This window comes from Callorhinchus milii, unplaced genomic scaffold (assembly GCF_018977255.1).
Source record: "Callorhinchus milii isolate IMCB2004 unplaced genomic scaffold, IMCB_Cmil_1.0 Scaffold2, whole genome shotgun sequence".
Classification (NCBI taxonomy): domain Eukaryota; kingdom Metazoa; phylum Chordata; class Chondrichthyes; order Chimaeriformes; family Callorhinchidae; genus Callorhinchus; species Callorhinchus milii.
The window spans coordinates 88882089-88894931 of NW_024704743.1; the positions used below are offsets into that span (position 1 = coordinate 88882089).

Here is a 12843-nt window from a genome sequence, read left to right on the forward strand (position 1 = left end):
CGTTGGTAGGATATCTCCAAACGCTTCATGGGATATACTATAAAGTGCAATGACTGTATGTTTGTAGACTTACACAATAACCAATTTATGTGCAGCAATGTCCCACAAGCCATGAAGTAAATGACTATTCAGGGTGGCAGGGGAAATTGTTGGCCTAGATAACAAAAGAAATTCCTCTTTTCAAACAGTGCCATGGGATCTTTAATGTCAACCAAACAGGCAAACAGGTTCTCGCTTTAATGAGTGAAGGCACCTCCGACAAGGCAGCACACCTCCAGCAATGCATTGGAGTGTCCGCCTAGATTGTGAGTTTGAAGTCCCAATGTGGGGCTTGAACGCCCAAGGTAAATAGTGAGCTGGGCTACATCAGTTGAGTTCACATCCCCAGAATTCATGTCCAAGTTGTACAGTGTTCTGCACATGGAGTAATGTGTACAGTTTTGGTCACAACGAAGTAGAGGGGGTGGCTGAGGCAGTGGCAGTCATAGGAGAGCAACAAGGATGATGCCTAGTGTTAGAGGAATGAGCTATGAACAATAATTAGATAAGCAGCTTTGACAAAAGGTATCTCAGTTGCGGCTCTGTAGGATTATATAAAATGCTGAATGGGATTGAGAATGTAAAGCCAATGCAAACATTTAAGATGTACAAAGGCAGCAGGTTAAGTGGTACACACATTGAAGACTGTGAAGGGCAATTTCAGGTGAAGCACCAAAGAGTATTTATTCAGAGAAATGGAAACCATTGATTCCGGTCACAGTAGTATGTGCTCTGTGAATCAAGAACTAATATCTTTTGTTAAGAGGAGTTCACAATACAATACAAAATTACATTTGTAAAGGCCTTTCATGTTGGGAGGGCGTCCCAAGGTGCTGGACAGTCAGGGATTGGGACCCAAGCATGAGGGTGGGTGGGGGTGTTGGGATCAGGGAGGACGGAGGGCAGGGAGGGTAGGAAAGCATGCTCGAACAGGAGGGTCTTGAGACGTGTCTTTTGCAGTCCTTAAATGGGAGGATGATCTATTCCTTAGCATTGACATCCCTTTCCATGCGCTTGTCATTTCTTTGAAATAGTTTGTGTTCTCACTCTCTGTAAGATGGCCCTGAAGCACCAACTATTTTGGTGCACTGAAATCCCTCGTAATACAGTTCTCTGCAGCCTCACTTACTTGCTTAAGTAATTCATTTAGTTACTTTATCTTCAAGTGGTGGATGATAGTGGTTGATACTTATTGCTCTCCCTGTCATTGCTAATATCCACCCTTCTGCGATCTCCACTCTATCGTTGTATCCACCCATTTAAGCTGTTATATACTCAGCCCCTTTTATGATGTGGTGATTTGGTTCCATAATTTGAGATCTTGTGTGATAACGGGTTCAATTATTAGTATGGTTACTGGTCAGCACTTCTGTGTTGTTAGATCACCGATAACAATGCTACACTGCATGCTCATGTGGAAATTTTTAGTGGTCACTGGGACACCATTGCCACTGGGAGATATTCTGTCCCCCATGTACAATTAGCCAGCCAGTCAGTGGTGGAAGTTGGAAATGCACTTCATTGTGTTCCACAGTGCACTCTCATTACACCATCCTCCTCCACCACCTTTCCTCCATCATCCACCTCAGTGGGACCGCACTCGCCTGGTTCGAATCCTACCTCACAAACCACCAGCAGTACATCTGCACAAACGGCTTCTCCTCCCGCTCTCACCCTGTCACCTGTGGGGTACCCCAAGGATCCATCCTTGGCCCCCTCCTCTTTCTGATCTATATGCTCCCTCTTGGGGATGTCATCCGCAGACATGGGGTACACTTCCACATGTATGCAGACGACACCCAACTCTATTTTTTCACTTCTCTTTGCGACCCCCAGTCCCCTGATGTTTTGTCAGCCTGCCTGTCAGATCTCAGGGGCTGGTTGAGCGCAAATTTCCTTCAGCTGAACGTTGACAAGATGGAAGCCATATTCTTTGGCTCTCATCAACGTCTAAAATCTCATGGCTCTCCCTGCCTCCACCTACCCGACCTCCCCCTAAAACTCTCCGAACCCATGCGCAACCTAGGCGTCAGGTTCGACCCCCAATTATCCTTCCTCTCCCACATCCAGTCCCTCACCAGCACTGCCTTCTTCCACCTCTGACGCATCACCCGTCTCCGCCAATACCTCTCCCCAAAAGCCGTTGAAACCCTGGTCCATGCCTTTGTCACCTCTCGGCTGGACTACTCCAACACCCTCCTCGCCGGTCTCCCATCCATAAAATCCAAATCATTCAAAACTCTGCCGCCCGCATTCTCACCCGCACCAAACTCTGCTCCCCGTTCACCCCAGTCCTTGTCAGACTGCACTGGCTGCCTATCCCAGAGAGGATCAATTTCAAGATCCTCATCCTTGTATTCAAATCACTCCACTCCTCTGCACCCCCCTACCTCTCTGACCTCTCTCCTCAAAATAGTACCCGTTGCCTTCGTTCCTCCGGGTCTGGCCTCCTCCTCATCCCCCGAGTCCTCCGCTCCACCCTCGGTGACTGTACCTTCAGCCATTATGCCCCGAGGCTCTGGAACTCCCTTTCTCACTCTCTTCGTCTCGCTCCCTCCCTTCCCATTTTCAGGTCTCTGCTGAAGACCTTTTTTTTCGACCGCGCCTTTGGTCACCTTCCTCTCCATCCCCCTGGCTCGGCACCAGGATCCGTTACTGTAAAGTGCTCTGAGATGCCATCCGGCATGGTGGGCACTATATAAATCCAAGTTGTTGTTGTTGTTGTACAGACCCACAATATACTGACGTGCAGTATATGGGGCTCTGACTGTATCACACCTTTGGAATGTGAATGCTATTTACTTTGTAACAATAATCAACAACCTTAGGTCTGCCAAGATACATAAATGATGGAATAGGCTGGATGGGGTAAATGGCTATCTCCTCCTGTTCCTATCGTTCTATGTTTCTAATGGGTACCTTTTGGCAAAAATATTCGTCTTGAGATAAGATGAAGTACTAACATTTTGTTCAAGAAAGCCAAATATTTCCTAGTTTAAGATTTATTCAAATATTTCAGAATTCACCTGGGCGACAGTCTTCAAATCACAAATCAGTCATATCCTCAAATCACTCTTTGATACAGATGTAATATGTTATGGCTCTAAATAATGGAAAAACAAGACCTAGGTGTGAATTGGATGCAGATTTGAATGAACATACTCAGGGTTGAGTGTGTTGAGACAATATTATCAGATAAAATAAAAAATGGTGGTTAAAATACTATACATTCTGCACTTTTCCGTTAATCCCCACTGGTGCATTATTCAATTACTGTTGTACACTTTACAACATGTCTGATGGATGAAAGAAACACTTTCCTGATAGAAGTGCAGGTGGGATTATCTGTCAGTTCAAAGGTGATAATAAAGCTGTCAAATTAAATGGGTTCAGTCGTTTTTGTCTTAAAAGAGTGAGGAGAATTAAACAGTTTGATATTAACTAGCTTTTTTAAACCTTCTCATATCAGTACACCTTATGGAAGAGCCAAATTGATATATGAACACAGTGATTCAATTGTACCACAGAAACGTGCAGTTCCAGAGTGCATTTCGGATAAAATAAATATCTTAGCACTTTACGGAATGACGATTTAGGAAGAAGGGTGTTATGCAGGTTAATGTGGCAGCAGATTTGCACTAAACAGCATCCTTGTGTGGGAATATAAACCAGGATGGCGGTGGGAATAAAGTACCCAGGCAGGGGCAGGGAGAGAGTATCTTAACACCCATCTGAGTCACAAAGCAGGTGAGATTCAATTCCAATGATCAAAAAAAAATGTTGTGAGAAAAAAATAAAATCTTTGTGTACAATATAGATTATTATGTAGAGAGCTGCCTTCTTTATATGTCCATTTAAATAAAAGCATCAGCTTTGATGCACTTGGAGGACAAAGGATTTCTGTAAGAGTATTCTTTTTTTGACCGAGCCGCAAATGGAACATTGATATAATAATAATCCTTGCATTTAGTATAGTACCTTGCACATTTGGAGTACATCACAAAGCGCTTCACAGGGCTAACTTTAAAGTGTAATAACTGTGTATTTTGCAGGTTGGTGCAGCATCCAATTTGTTCACAGCATTGTCCACACATAGCCATCAATCCAAATTCATTAATTTTGTCACCCCAGTAACTCCCTTTAATTACTGTTGAGGTGAAGAATAACACTGACAAAAGAATACTAATAAGTATAGTGCAGCCCCATTATAACAGGCCTTATTATAACCATAATACTCTTATAAGAAGGGTGTCCTGTAGACCTGCGGTCAGCTTCCTGCACATAACCTGCTCTGAGTAGTCGGTCTGGTTGTGGGCCAGAAGTGGGCCATTTTATTTTGCTTCGCTTAGAGCACAATTGCTGAGAGATTGGAGCGAGCTGACCATGTTATAGCAAGGTTGCCCTGTGCTACCATCTTCCAAATTATAGCTTCAAATTACCAAGAAATGTACAGTATACCTTTCTTAGGTTCATTCACATATGCAGTATCTGCTAGGAAAATGGCTGAAACGTTTCCTTTTTGTGTGCTTCATAGCTTGCCAGACTAAACTCAATGGAACAATGGACATGTCTACAAACACCATGGTTGAGTTTGCATTATTTTGACAACCTGTGTAGGCTACTATTTTAAGGCACTTCAGAAGTCATAGTCAAATCATTATAGAAATCCCCTGAACAAAATAGTTTGTGACTGCTATTTTAATAATAATAATAATAATCCTTGCATTTGATATAGCGCTTTTCACTTTAATGGCGTCAAAGTAAATTGAAACAGAATATGTTTTTAGCATTAAACCTGTGGACAAAACATCTCACAGATTCATGAACAATAGAAACACTAGTAAATTTCAATTTTAAAATATTTTTGCCATTTAAAGAAAAATAAAATCTTATGGGAATAATCAAAAGAAATATATTTGGTAATATTTTTGCTGTTTGTCTGGAGCTTGGTTTCTGTGATTCATAAATGAAATTCAAATGAGTTTAAAGGTCTAAAAGGAAATGATCTGTACAGAGCAAATTGATATTATAGGAAACCCTTGAGGTCTAGATTTACTCTATTAACATGAAATTTCAGAGTGGCCAGAAGTTGTTAAATTCTTAAATATAGTCTAAGTTTGAAACCATTTTTCTGTAAGTTTAAGAAACACAGAAAATGGACTTCGGAGTTAAAACTGAATATAATAATTTGCCAAATTCTGCACATGCCGAACCACTCCATTAATAGAGTAAATCTAGACTCAAGTGGATTTCTACCCCAGTGAAGAACAGTCTTTAATGTTTTGTCATGTTTCTCTAATAGAGTTTTCTTCGAGATTTACTAAAGAAAGCAAATCGGCCATTTGATGAAGTGAAGCTGGAAGAATATACTCAGACAACAGTATGTAAATGTATCTTTATGTTGATATACTGCTGAAACACTTGTTCAAAGCAGAGTAAAGCACTTTAGAACATACATAGAATCATAGAATTATACAGTGCAGAAGGAGGCCATTTGGCCAATCGTGTTCGTGCCAGCTCTTGAAAGAGCTATCCAAATTAATCCCACTCCCCCACTCTCTCCCCATACCCTTACAAATTTGTCCTTCCCAAATATCCATCCACTTCTCTCTTGAAATTTGTGATCAAATATGCTTCCACAACCCCTTTCAGGCAGTGAATTCCAGATCCGAACAACTCGCTGGTTCTTTTGACAAAATGTAACCACAGTTTTCAATGAGTGGTAGTGTTTGCTTTTGGCATTGAGCTAGTCTATGTTAATTGTAGAATTATGANTTTTTTATGCTGCAGAACAAAGTGTTAATTTGATACATGGATATAAATTATTTAAGATTATGTCATTCAAAATATAGAAACATTGTATGTCAGAATTTTAAGAGATCAGATGTAGTTATTTGTAAACAAAAATATTTTCTCATTTAAAAATTTTAAGTAAAATTTGTATACTACTTCCACACACATATATATATGTAGATGGTCTTGCACTAAAGCAAAATGTATGCTGTTTGCATAAGGCATGAAACCTTATTTTCCCTTATGCAAAACTTCAAATCTGCCTCATTATTTATTATTCATTACAATGTCCTACATATCGTTAGAGCTACACTAACCAGTCTCAAAATAGGAATTTGCTTTCAATATTTTTAAAGAGCACATGGTTTTTAATTTTGCTTACCATTGATAATTAAACCTCTGTCGTTGTCTTTTTTGACCATGTCCTGAGCCAAATGAGTTTACAATTCTCTAGGGCGGTACTGATGACAGATCAGCCAGCCTGTATTGGTGGCATACATATGTGAAAATCTTGGTCTAGTTTGGATACTCTTAGGCATGGTGATGATTTCTGTATATGTCAGACACCTGCCAATGGATTGCCCAAGAAACTTTAAAATCTAAAAGTTTACTTTGTAATGGAAGGAAACCACAGCTGGTGTGGAGTTAAAGCAGTGGAAACCATTGTTCTATAGTTATCACCCACTTTGCACAGTGAACATGTGCCTTTAGGGTTAACTTGAAGTCTAATTAAATTCCTATATATGTTATATGTGCCTTACAAAAGCAGAAACATCTGCTCTCTTAATTGTTATCACTTTTTCTGACGCAAGCTCTAATGCTTTTAATACTTGATCCTTGATTTTGAATGAGTGTTCTGTACTGTGACTGTGTGAGTGTGTTTATGGAAGAGATTTGTTTACATATTTCATGGAGGCATCTATAATGCACTCTATGGTGGCTGCAAATTATTTCATGCAGCGATTGAAAACTTGCAAAGAGATGACTCTGAGCAGTATGATTCCTAAATGGTTGCAACTTGAACTTATCTATATGGAAAATGGAATGATATATTAGCTTGATCACTTTATAGCAGGAAAATCAAAACTGATGTTAAGTGATCGTCTGCAAAGGCAAGGTTACGTACTTATTGTGTACACAGTAGAACCATTGAAACAAATCCCAATTCTTGGGACTAGATTTGAATTGGTTTGGGATAATTGAGAAATATTCAAGGATGTACTTTGGCCTCTATTACCACCAGGTTGACCTGATCAGGTTTTGTGTTTGTTTTTATGAGCACAATTCAGTACTATACTTTTGTTTTGCTCGCTATACAATAGAAAGCGCAATAGCGACACCTAGTGAAGATCAAGGGTATTCAATCAGTTCAAAAGCAAAAATTCTCAAAAATATTCCCTCACAAGTTGGACACACACTAGCATAAGTCAAAGAGATATGCATGATTAACTTCTCAGCTAAAGATGCTGGGAAAAGGAAGCTTATATACAGCAAAAGAAAATATGTTCTTTAAAAAGGGTACCTTTAAGGTACCTCATTATAGATTAATGAATAAAGTCAGAGAAGTCAGGGGAATAGTAGCAGAATGGATAGCAAACTGGCTACAAGAGAGAAAACAAAGCGTAGGGGTAAAGGGTAGCTACTCAGACTGGCAGGGGGTGGGCAGTGGTGTTTCACAAGGATCTGTATTGGAACCACTGTTGTTCACAATTTACATTAAAGATTTGGACTCGGGGATCAAAAGTACAATGTCAAAATTTGCAGGCAACACCAGATTGGTGGGGTGTAGTTAATACTGAGGAGGACTACATCAAATTACAAGACATTAATACACTTTCTGAATGGGCATATAATTGGCAAATTAATTTCAATGTAGATAAGTGTGAGGTGGTACATTTTGGTAGGAGGACTAAGGAGGTCACATACTGCCTGGAAAATAAGAATCTAAATGGGGTAGAGGAGCAAAGGGATCTAGGGGTACAGATACACAAATTGCTAAAAGGAGCAACGCAGATTAATAAGGCCATAAAAAAGGTAAACCAAGCGTTGGGGTTCATTTCTATAATAATAGAAATGAAAAGCAGGGAAGTTAGACCAAATTTATATGAACCTTGGTTAGACCACACTTGGGAGTAGTGTGTACAGTTCTGGTTCCCATATTATACAAAGGATATAGGCACTGGAGAAGGTACAAGAGATTTACAAGGACGATACCAGAACCGTGAGGCTATATTTATCAGGAAAGGCTGAACAATGGACTCTTCTCTTGAAAAAAGATGAGTGAGGCGTGACCCAATAGAGGTCTTTAAAATGATGAAAGATTTTGATACGGTAGACATAGAGCAGATGTTTCCGCTTGTGGGGGAGACCAAAACCAGGGTCCATAAATATAGTCACCTATAAATCAAATAGAGAAGTCAGAAGAAACCTCTTTACTTAGAGTGGTGGGAATGTGGAACATAAGGAGTAGTTGAGGCAAATAGCATAGATGCATTTAAGGGGAAGCTAGATAAGTACATGAGGGAGAGAGGAATAAAAGGTTATATTGATAGGCTTAGTTGAGGAAGGGCTCATGTGGAGCATAAATGCCGGCATAGACCAGTTGGGCCTGTTTCTGTGCTGTATATTCTATGTAATTCTATGCATTCACTCCAGTTATAGGGCAAGACAGCTCTTGGGCAAAGATTCCTATAAGTAGCCCCAAGACTGCACTTTAACTAAAAACTAGAAGCACTGAGCATGTAAAATTAATGGGAACCTTTTATCTAACATGCTTCCAGAGCAATGCATCATTAATGAAATAGCAAGGGAATAGTGTTTTGATAGCTTCACAACAAGATTACATTTGTATAGTGCCTTTCACGTCGGGAGGATGTCCCAAGGCGATGGGCACACTACAGCACAGGCATTTTAAACACTCTATGAGCATCAGGGAAAAAGTGGCATCATCAGTGTTAAGTTATACATTGGGTGATAGTCCATATGTTGGCACTTTTTACATATTTTGACATACATTTAAAAGGGGAAATTCTATTAACTGTACAGTCAATGTATATTGAAGTATTTACAGCCTTTCATCTACATATTTGTAACTACACTAGGGTGTTTTCAAACATCTTGTGGCAGAAGTCTGGTCACACAGGGATGGAATACTTGTTGTCTGACACTTGATGTAATGGCAGTATACAGCTATATGTACAGCTATATGAGAGATGTTAAGTAGAAAAAGTAATAACAGAGGAAGTTATTATAAAAAGCCAAAGTAACTTGAATCTTCACTATGTTGTAATATTCTTTTAAACACAGGGTTTATCTAAATTTTCTGAAGAGATTAAATTTTCAAGTTTATTTTATTTTTAAGCTCAAAATGTTCGATTCAAATAATGACGGGAAACTGGGACTGGCAGAAATGGCAAGGTATGTACCTTTGCAAATGTTACATTTCTGAAATACTTTTTCAAGATCCATATTGCTTACCTATTATGATTGGAGAAATCATCTGTGCAAAATTTATTATTGAACAGGTTACTTCCTGACAAAGAGAATTTTCTCCTCAGATTTCAGGTAGGTGGTTATCTTTCGCATGAAATAGCATTAAAGCATGGCCATGAATAACAAGACCTTTCAGTATTAACAAGTAATACTATTACTATAGCAAGTACAATACTTAGACACTGCTCCACAATGCTAATGCTCACGACCATAGACCTCACCTATGGGGAATATAAAACTACTGTCACCACAAGGACCCATATCATATAAAAGTGTTTTGACAGCAATTTTAATGAAATGAAAGAATGAGATCAAGTTTGCCAAATAACCTTCCATTATCCTAAGTTCCCTGGTGAGTCTTGTGAATGGAACAGTCAGTGATTTGTTTTTCCTATTTCAGGGGGTGAATATGTCTTCAAAAGAGTTTGATGATATCTTTGAATTTTTCGACCAGGTAAGCATATTAAAGTGTGGATTAATTGATTTTAGTTACTTGCTGCGTAGCTTCAGGAGGATGTGGCTGCAGGAGAATCAATTTTAAAACCTTCATTTACTTTCAGTGCCTTAAGGGATGATGGTTACTACAGTATTTTGAAAAGCGAAAGAACCCAGGAGAGCAGTCACTTTCATTCTGGTGAAAATTATGAGCCAATGAAGTAGGTTTTCACAACACAATGATACAAAAGAACCACTGATGTACAAAAATATTTAATAGGAAATTGATTGAGGGATGTGAGAGTAGTTTGGGAAAAGTTAGCTCAACCTCTGTTGGTTTTGCACATTACTCTGGCATTTTCTTTATGAATATCATCTGCTGCATTCTGTTGCACGTCAAACTGTTTTGGCTCAAAGTTTGCTTAGCTACTTTTCAAAAACAACACCTTTCGTTGATAAGGCTAATTTACCATTAGTAATTATCTGTGGTTATATTTGGGTTGTGTAAGTAACATTTGTCACAGTAACACTTACACAGTCCAGATTTCATAGGTTGTAGATCCAGGGTCAGCATATGCTCGAACCTGCCTTAATGAGGAATTTTGGAGATGAATCTTACAGCCAGACGGGTTTGTGAATATAAATTCCTTTTTTTACCTCTTCACAAATAACTGGCCAGATTTATCTAAACCAGTTATTGTGAGGTTCTTCACTTTCACTAAAGGAAACTGAACAGCATTACATTGGGTCTCGGCTCCAGTTCATTTCAAACATATGAGATGGCATGTTTTTGAGAGCAGATATTACAGTGTGATGTTATGTTCTTAAAGGGAAAAATACACAATTATCATGGATTATTCAAATTGCCGTGGAGATTCAAAGATCTAGAATATACTGATACCAATGATTAAGGCAAATTAGCTGATTTGAAATGCTGCTTTCCTACCAATAGATGTTGCAAGTTCACTACTTAACTCACATTACTTACACAGCAGAAAACGTGGATTTCCCTTTTCATTAAAGGCAACTCATTTTTATTTTGAGTAGTATTTATTAGTTTTGAAGTTTGCCTTTTTTGGAGGGTGAACAGTCTCAACTGCCTTGCATATTTATTCTTACTGTGGTGACATATAATCGATGCAAATGATTTCACTTTGACCTTCGCACTATGTATTCTCAAATTCTTAGTTTTTTTCCCAATTTTACTGCTCAACTTATTTTCCAGGATAAACTATTATAACTCCAAAAGACCAGCACGCAAAGCTCTGACAATATTAATTATGGATCTTGTACACAAGAAATGTAATTTTGAACAGTCTCCATAGCAAGAGCTTCAGAAATTTACATTGAGATGGTATTTGTGCTTTTGTTCCCACACGAGCAAAGCCAATTGATCTACCATCAAGATCCTTAAATGCATTTTTCTTGCTCACAAGAGGGTTGTTGCTTGCAAGCAGTTTTTGAAGACAAAATTAATAAAATTATCATATTCCCTTCAATTCATTCAACCCCTTTCATGGACGATACCCTAGTTTGTATACCTTCTTAATATTAATTAAGAATTATTGTTGGAAGTGTAAAAATGAAAGTTAAAGTCAGCTGCATTTCCCCACTATTACCTTGAGATCAGTTACATCAGCACAGTTTTGAACCTTCTTTACAGCCATACTGTGCATCTTACTGTGCATTTATCACAAAGCCACAGGGAAACTGTTAACGCAACTACACAACTCAACTTCACAATATTCCATAATGTCAATGAAGTGGAATAACATGTATTCACTTGTCTCCTTTTGTCCTAATACAATAGTAAGATAAGTACATTTTACACAAAGTGTTTAAAAGTCCTTCTATTTAATAGCCAACACAATTATCAGGCTGAGAAATGAATCTAATGTGGTGACAACTGTTAAGTAATATTTTCTTGTTTCAATTTCTACTAATACTTATTAAGAATAAGTGCTTAAATCCCTGTATTTTGTTTGCTTCTCACGAGCAGCCTGGGTTCAATTCCCAGCAGGGTGAAATGTTGGCCAAGTTTCCTTACTTGTTTACTTTGCAGTAAGTGGGAACCTGGTTGTTAGTCAATTGGTGGAGCGCTTTTCCGGGAGTAATAATCCCTTCAAAAAATTTGTTAAAAAATAATAATTTGGTCACTGAATCCACGACTGTTTTGGAACACTGCTGGGTGCAATTGGTTTCTGAATTTCACCCACAAAATACACAGTCAGTTCACTTTACAGTATATTCTGTGAAGCACTTTGAGACGTAGTGAAGACATAAGGCCCTATATCAAACAAGCGCTCCGGGGAGCTATCCCACGTGAAGGGCGCTATAGAAATGCAAATTGTTGTTGCGTACATTTTGTCAAGAAATGCAGTCTCTGATTTAAAGACAGTATTATCAATAACTGACTCAGTGTTAAACTGACATTCAAATCTGAAGTGTATCAAAATACCCAGCAGCTTGACAGTGCGATGCTTGATAGCGCAGTGAAAATAATTTTCAGAAAATTAAAATTTAGACATTTCTTCAGCCAGTCTCATCTGGTTCCTGGTTGCAATGCAGAACATTCATAAACTATATCTGATTATTTTGGACGTACTGGGATATATTCCACAGTGGGCATATAAATGACTAAAATGTGCATTTATTTATTCTTTTAGGATGGCAATGGATATATAGATGAAAATGAATTAGATGCCCTACTAAAACATCTCTGTGAAAAGAACAAAGAGGTATTTCCAAAATATTACAAATGCAACATAATTATTTTGTTTTTACAGCAGTTGTATGGAGTTTTATAATTTTTTTTGTTGAAAATGCAGGACTTAGACATTCAGAATGTTTCCATGTACAAGAAAAGCATCATGGCTTTGTCTGATGGAGGGAAGCTCTTTCGGAAAGATCTGGCACTAATCCTCTGCGCTGAAGAGCTTTAAATACATTTTATGTTCTCATCTGCTTGTGATTTGTGTGAAGAAAACTGTGTGCTAAAAGGGTGTAGATATGCTTTCCTTTTACTTATAAAGTTTACTGACTGCATATAGATTAATCGGTGGAATGTGCCACACATTCTTTCTG

General features: G+C 38.5%; 1 protein-coding gene across 3 annotated transcripts in view; it reads left to right on the top strand.

The window, feature by feature from the left end:
• The window catches only part of calb1 (calbindin 1), a 30077-nt gene extending 17261 nt beyond the window's left edge, over positions 1-12816 (top strand). For all 3 annotated transcript variants that reach the window (XM_007903194.2, XM_042331876.1, XM_007903195.2), the window contains 6 exons: positions 5342-5419; positions 9194-9249; positions 9357-9396; positions 9725-9778; positions 12426-12497; positions 12588-12816. In XM_007903194.2, coding sequence (XP_007901385.1) covers positions 5342-5419; positions 9194-9249; positions 9357-9396; positions 9725-9778; positions 12426-12497; positions 12588-12701 — 414 coding nt within the window. In that variant the 3' untranslated portion in view covers positions 12702-12816. The remainder of the gene's footprint in view (positions 1-5341; positions 5420-9193; positions 9250-9356; positions 9397-9724; positions 9779-12425; positions 12498-12587) is intronic.
• Positions 12817-12843: the final 27 nt, after the last annotated feature.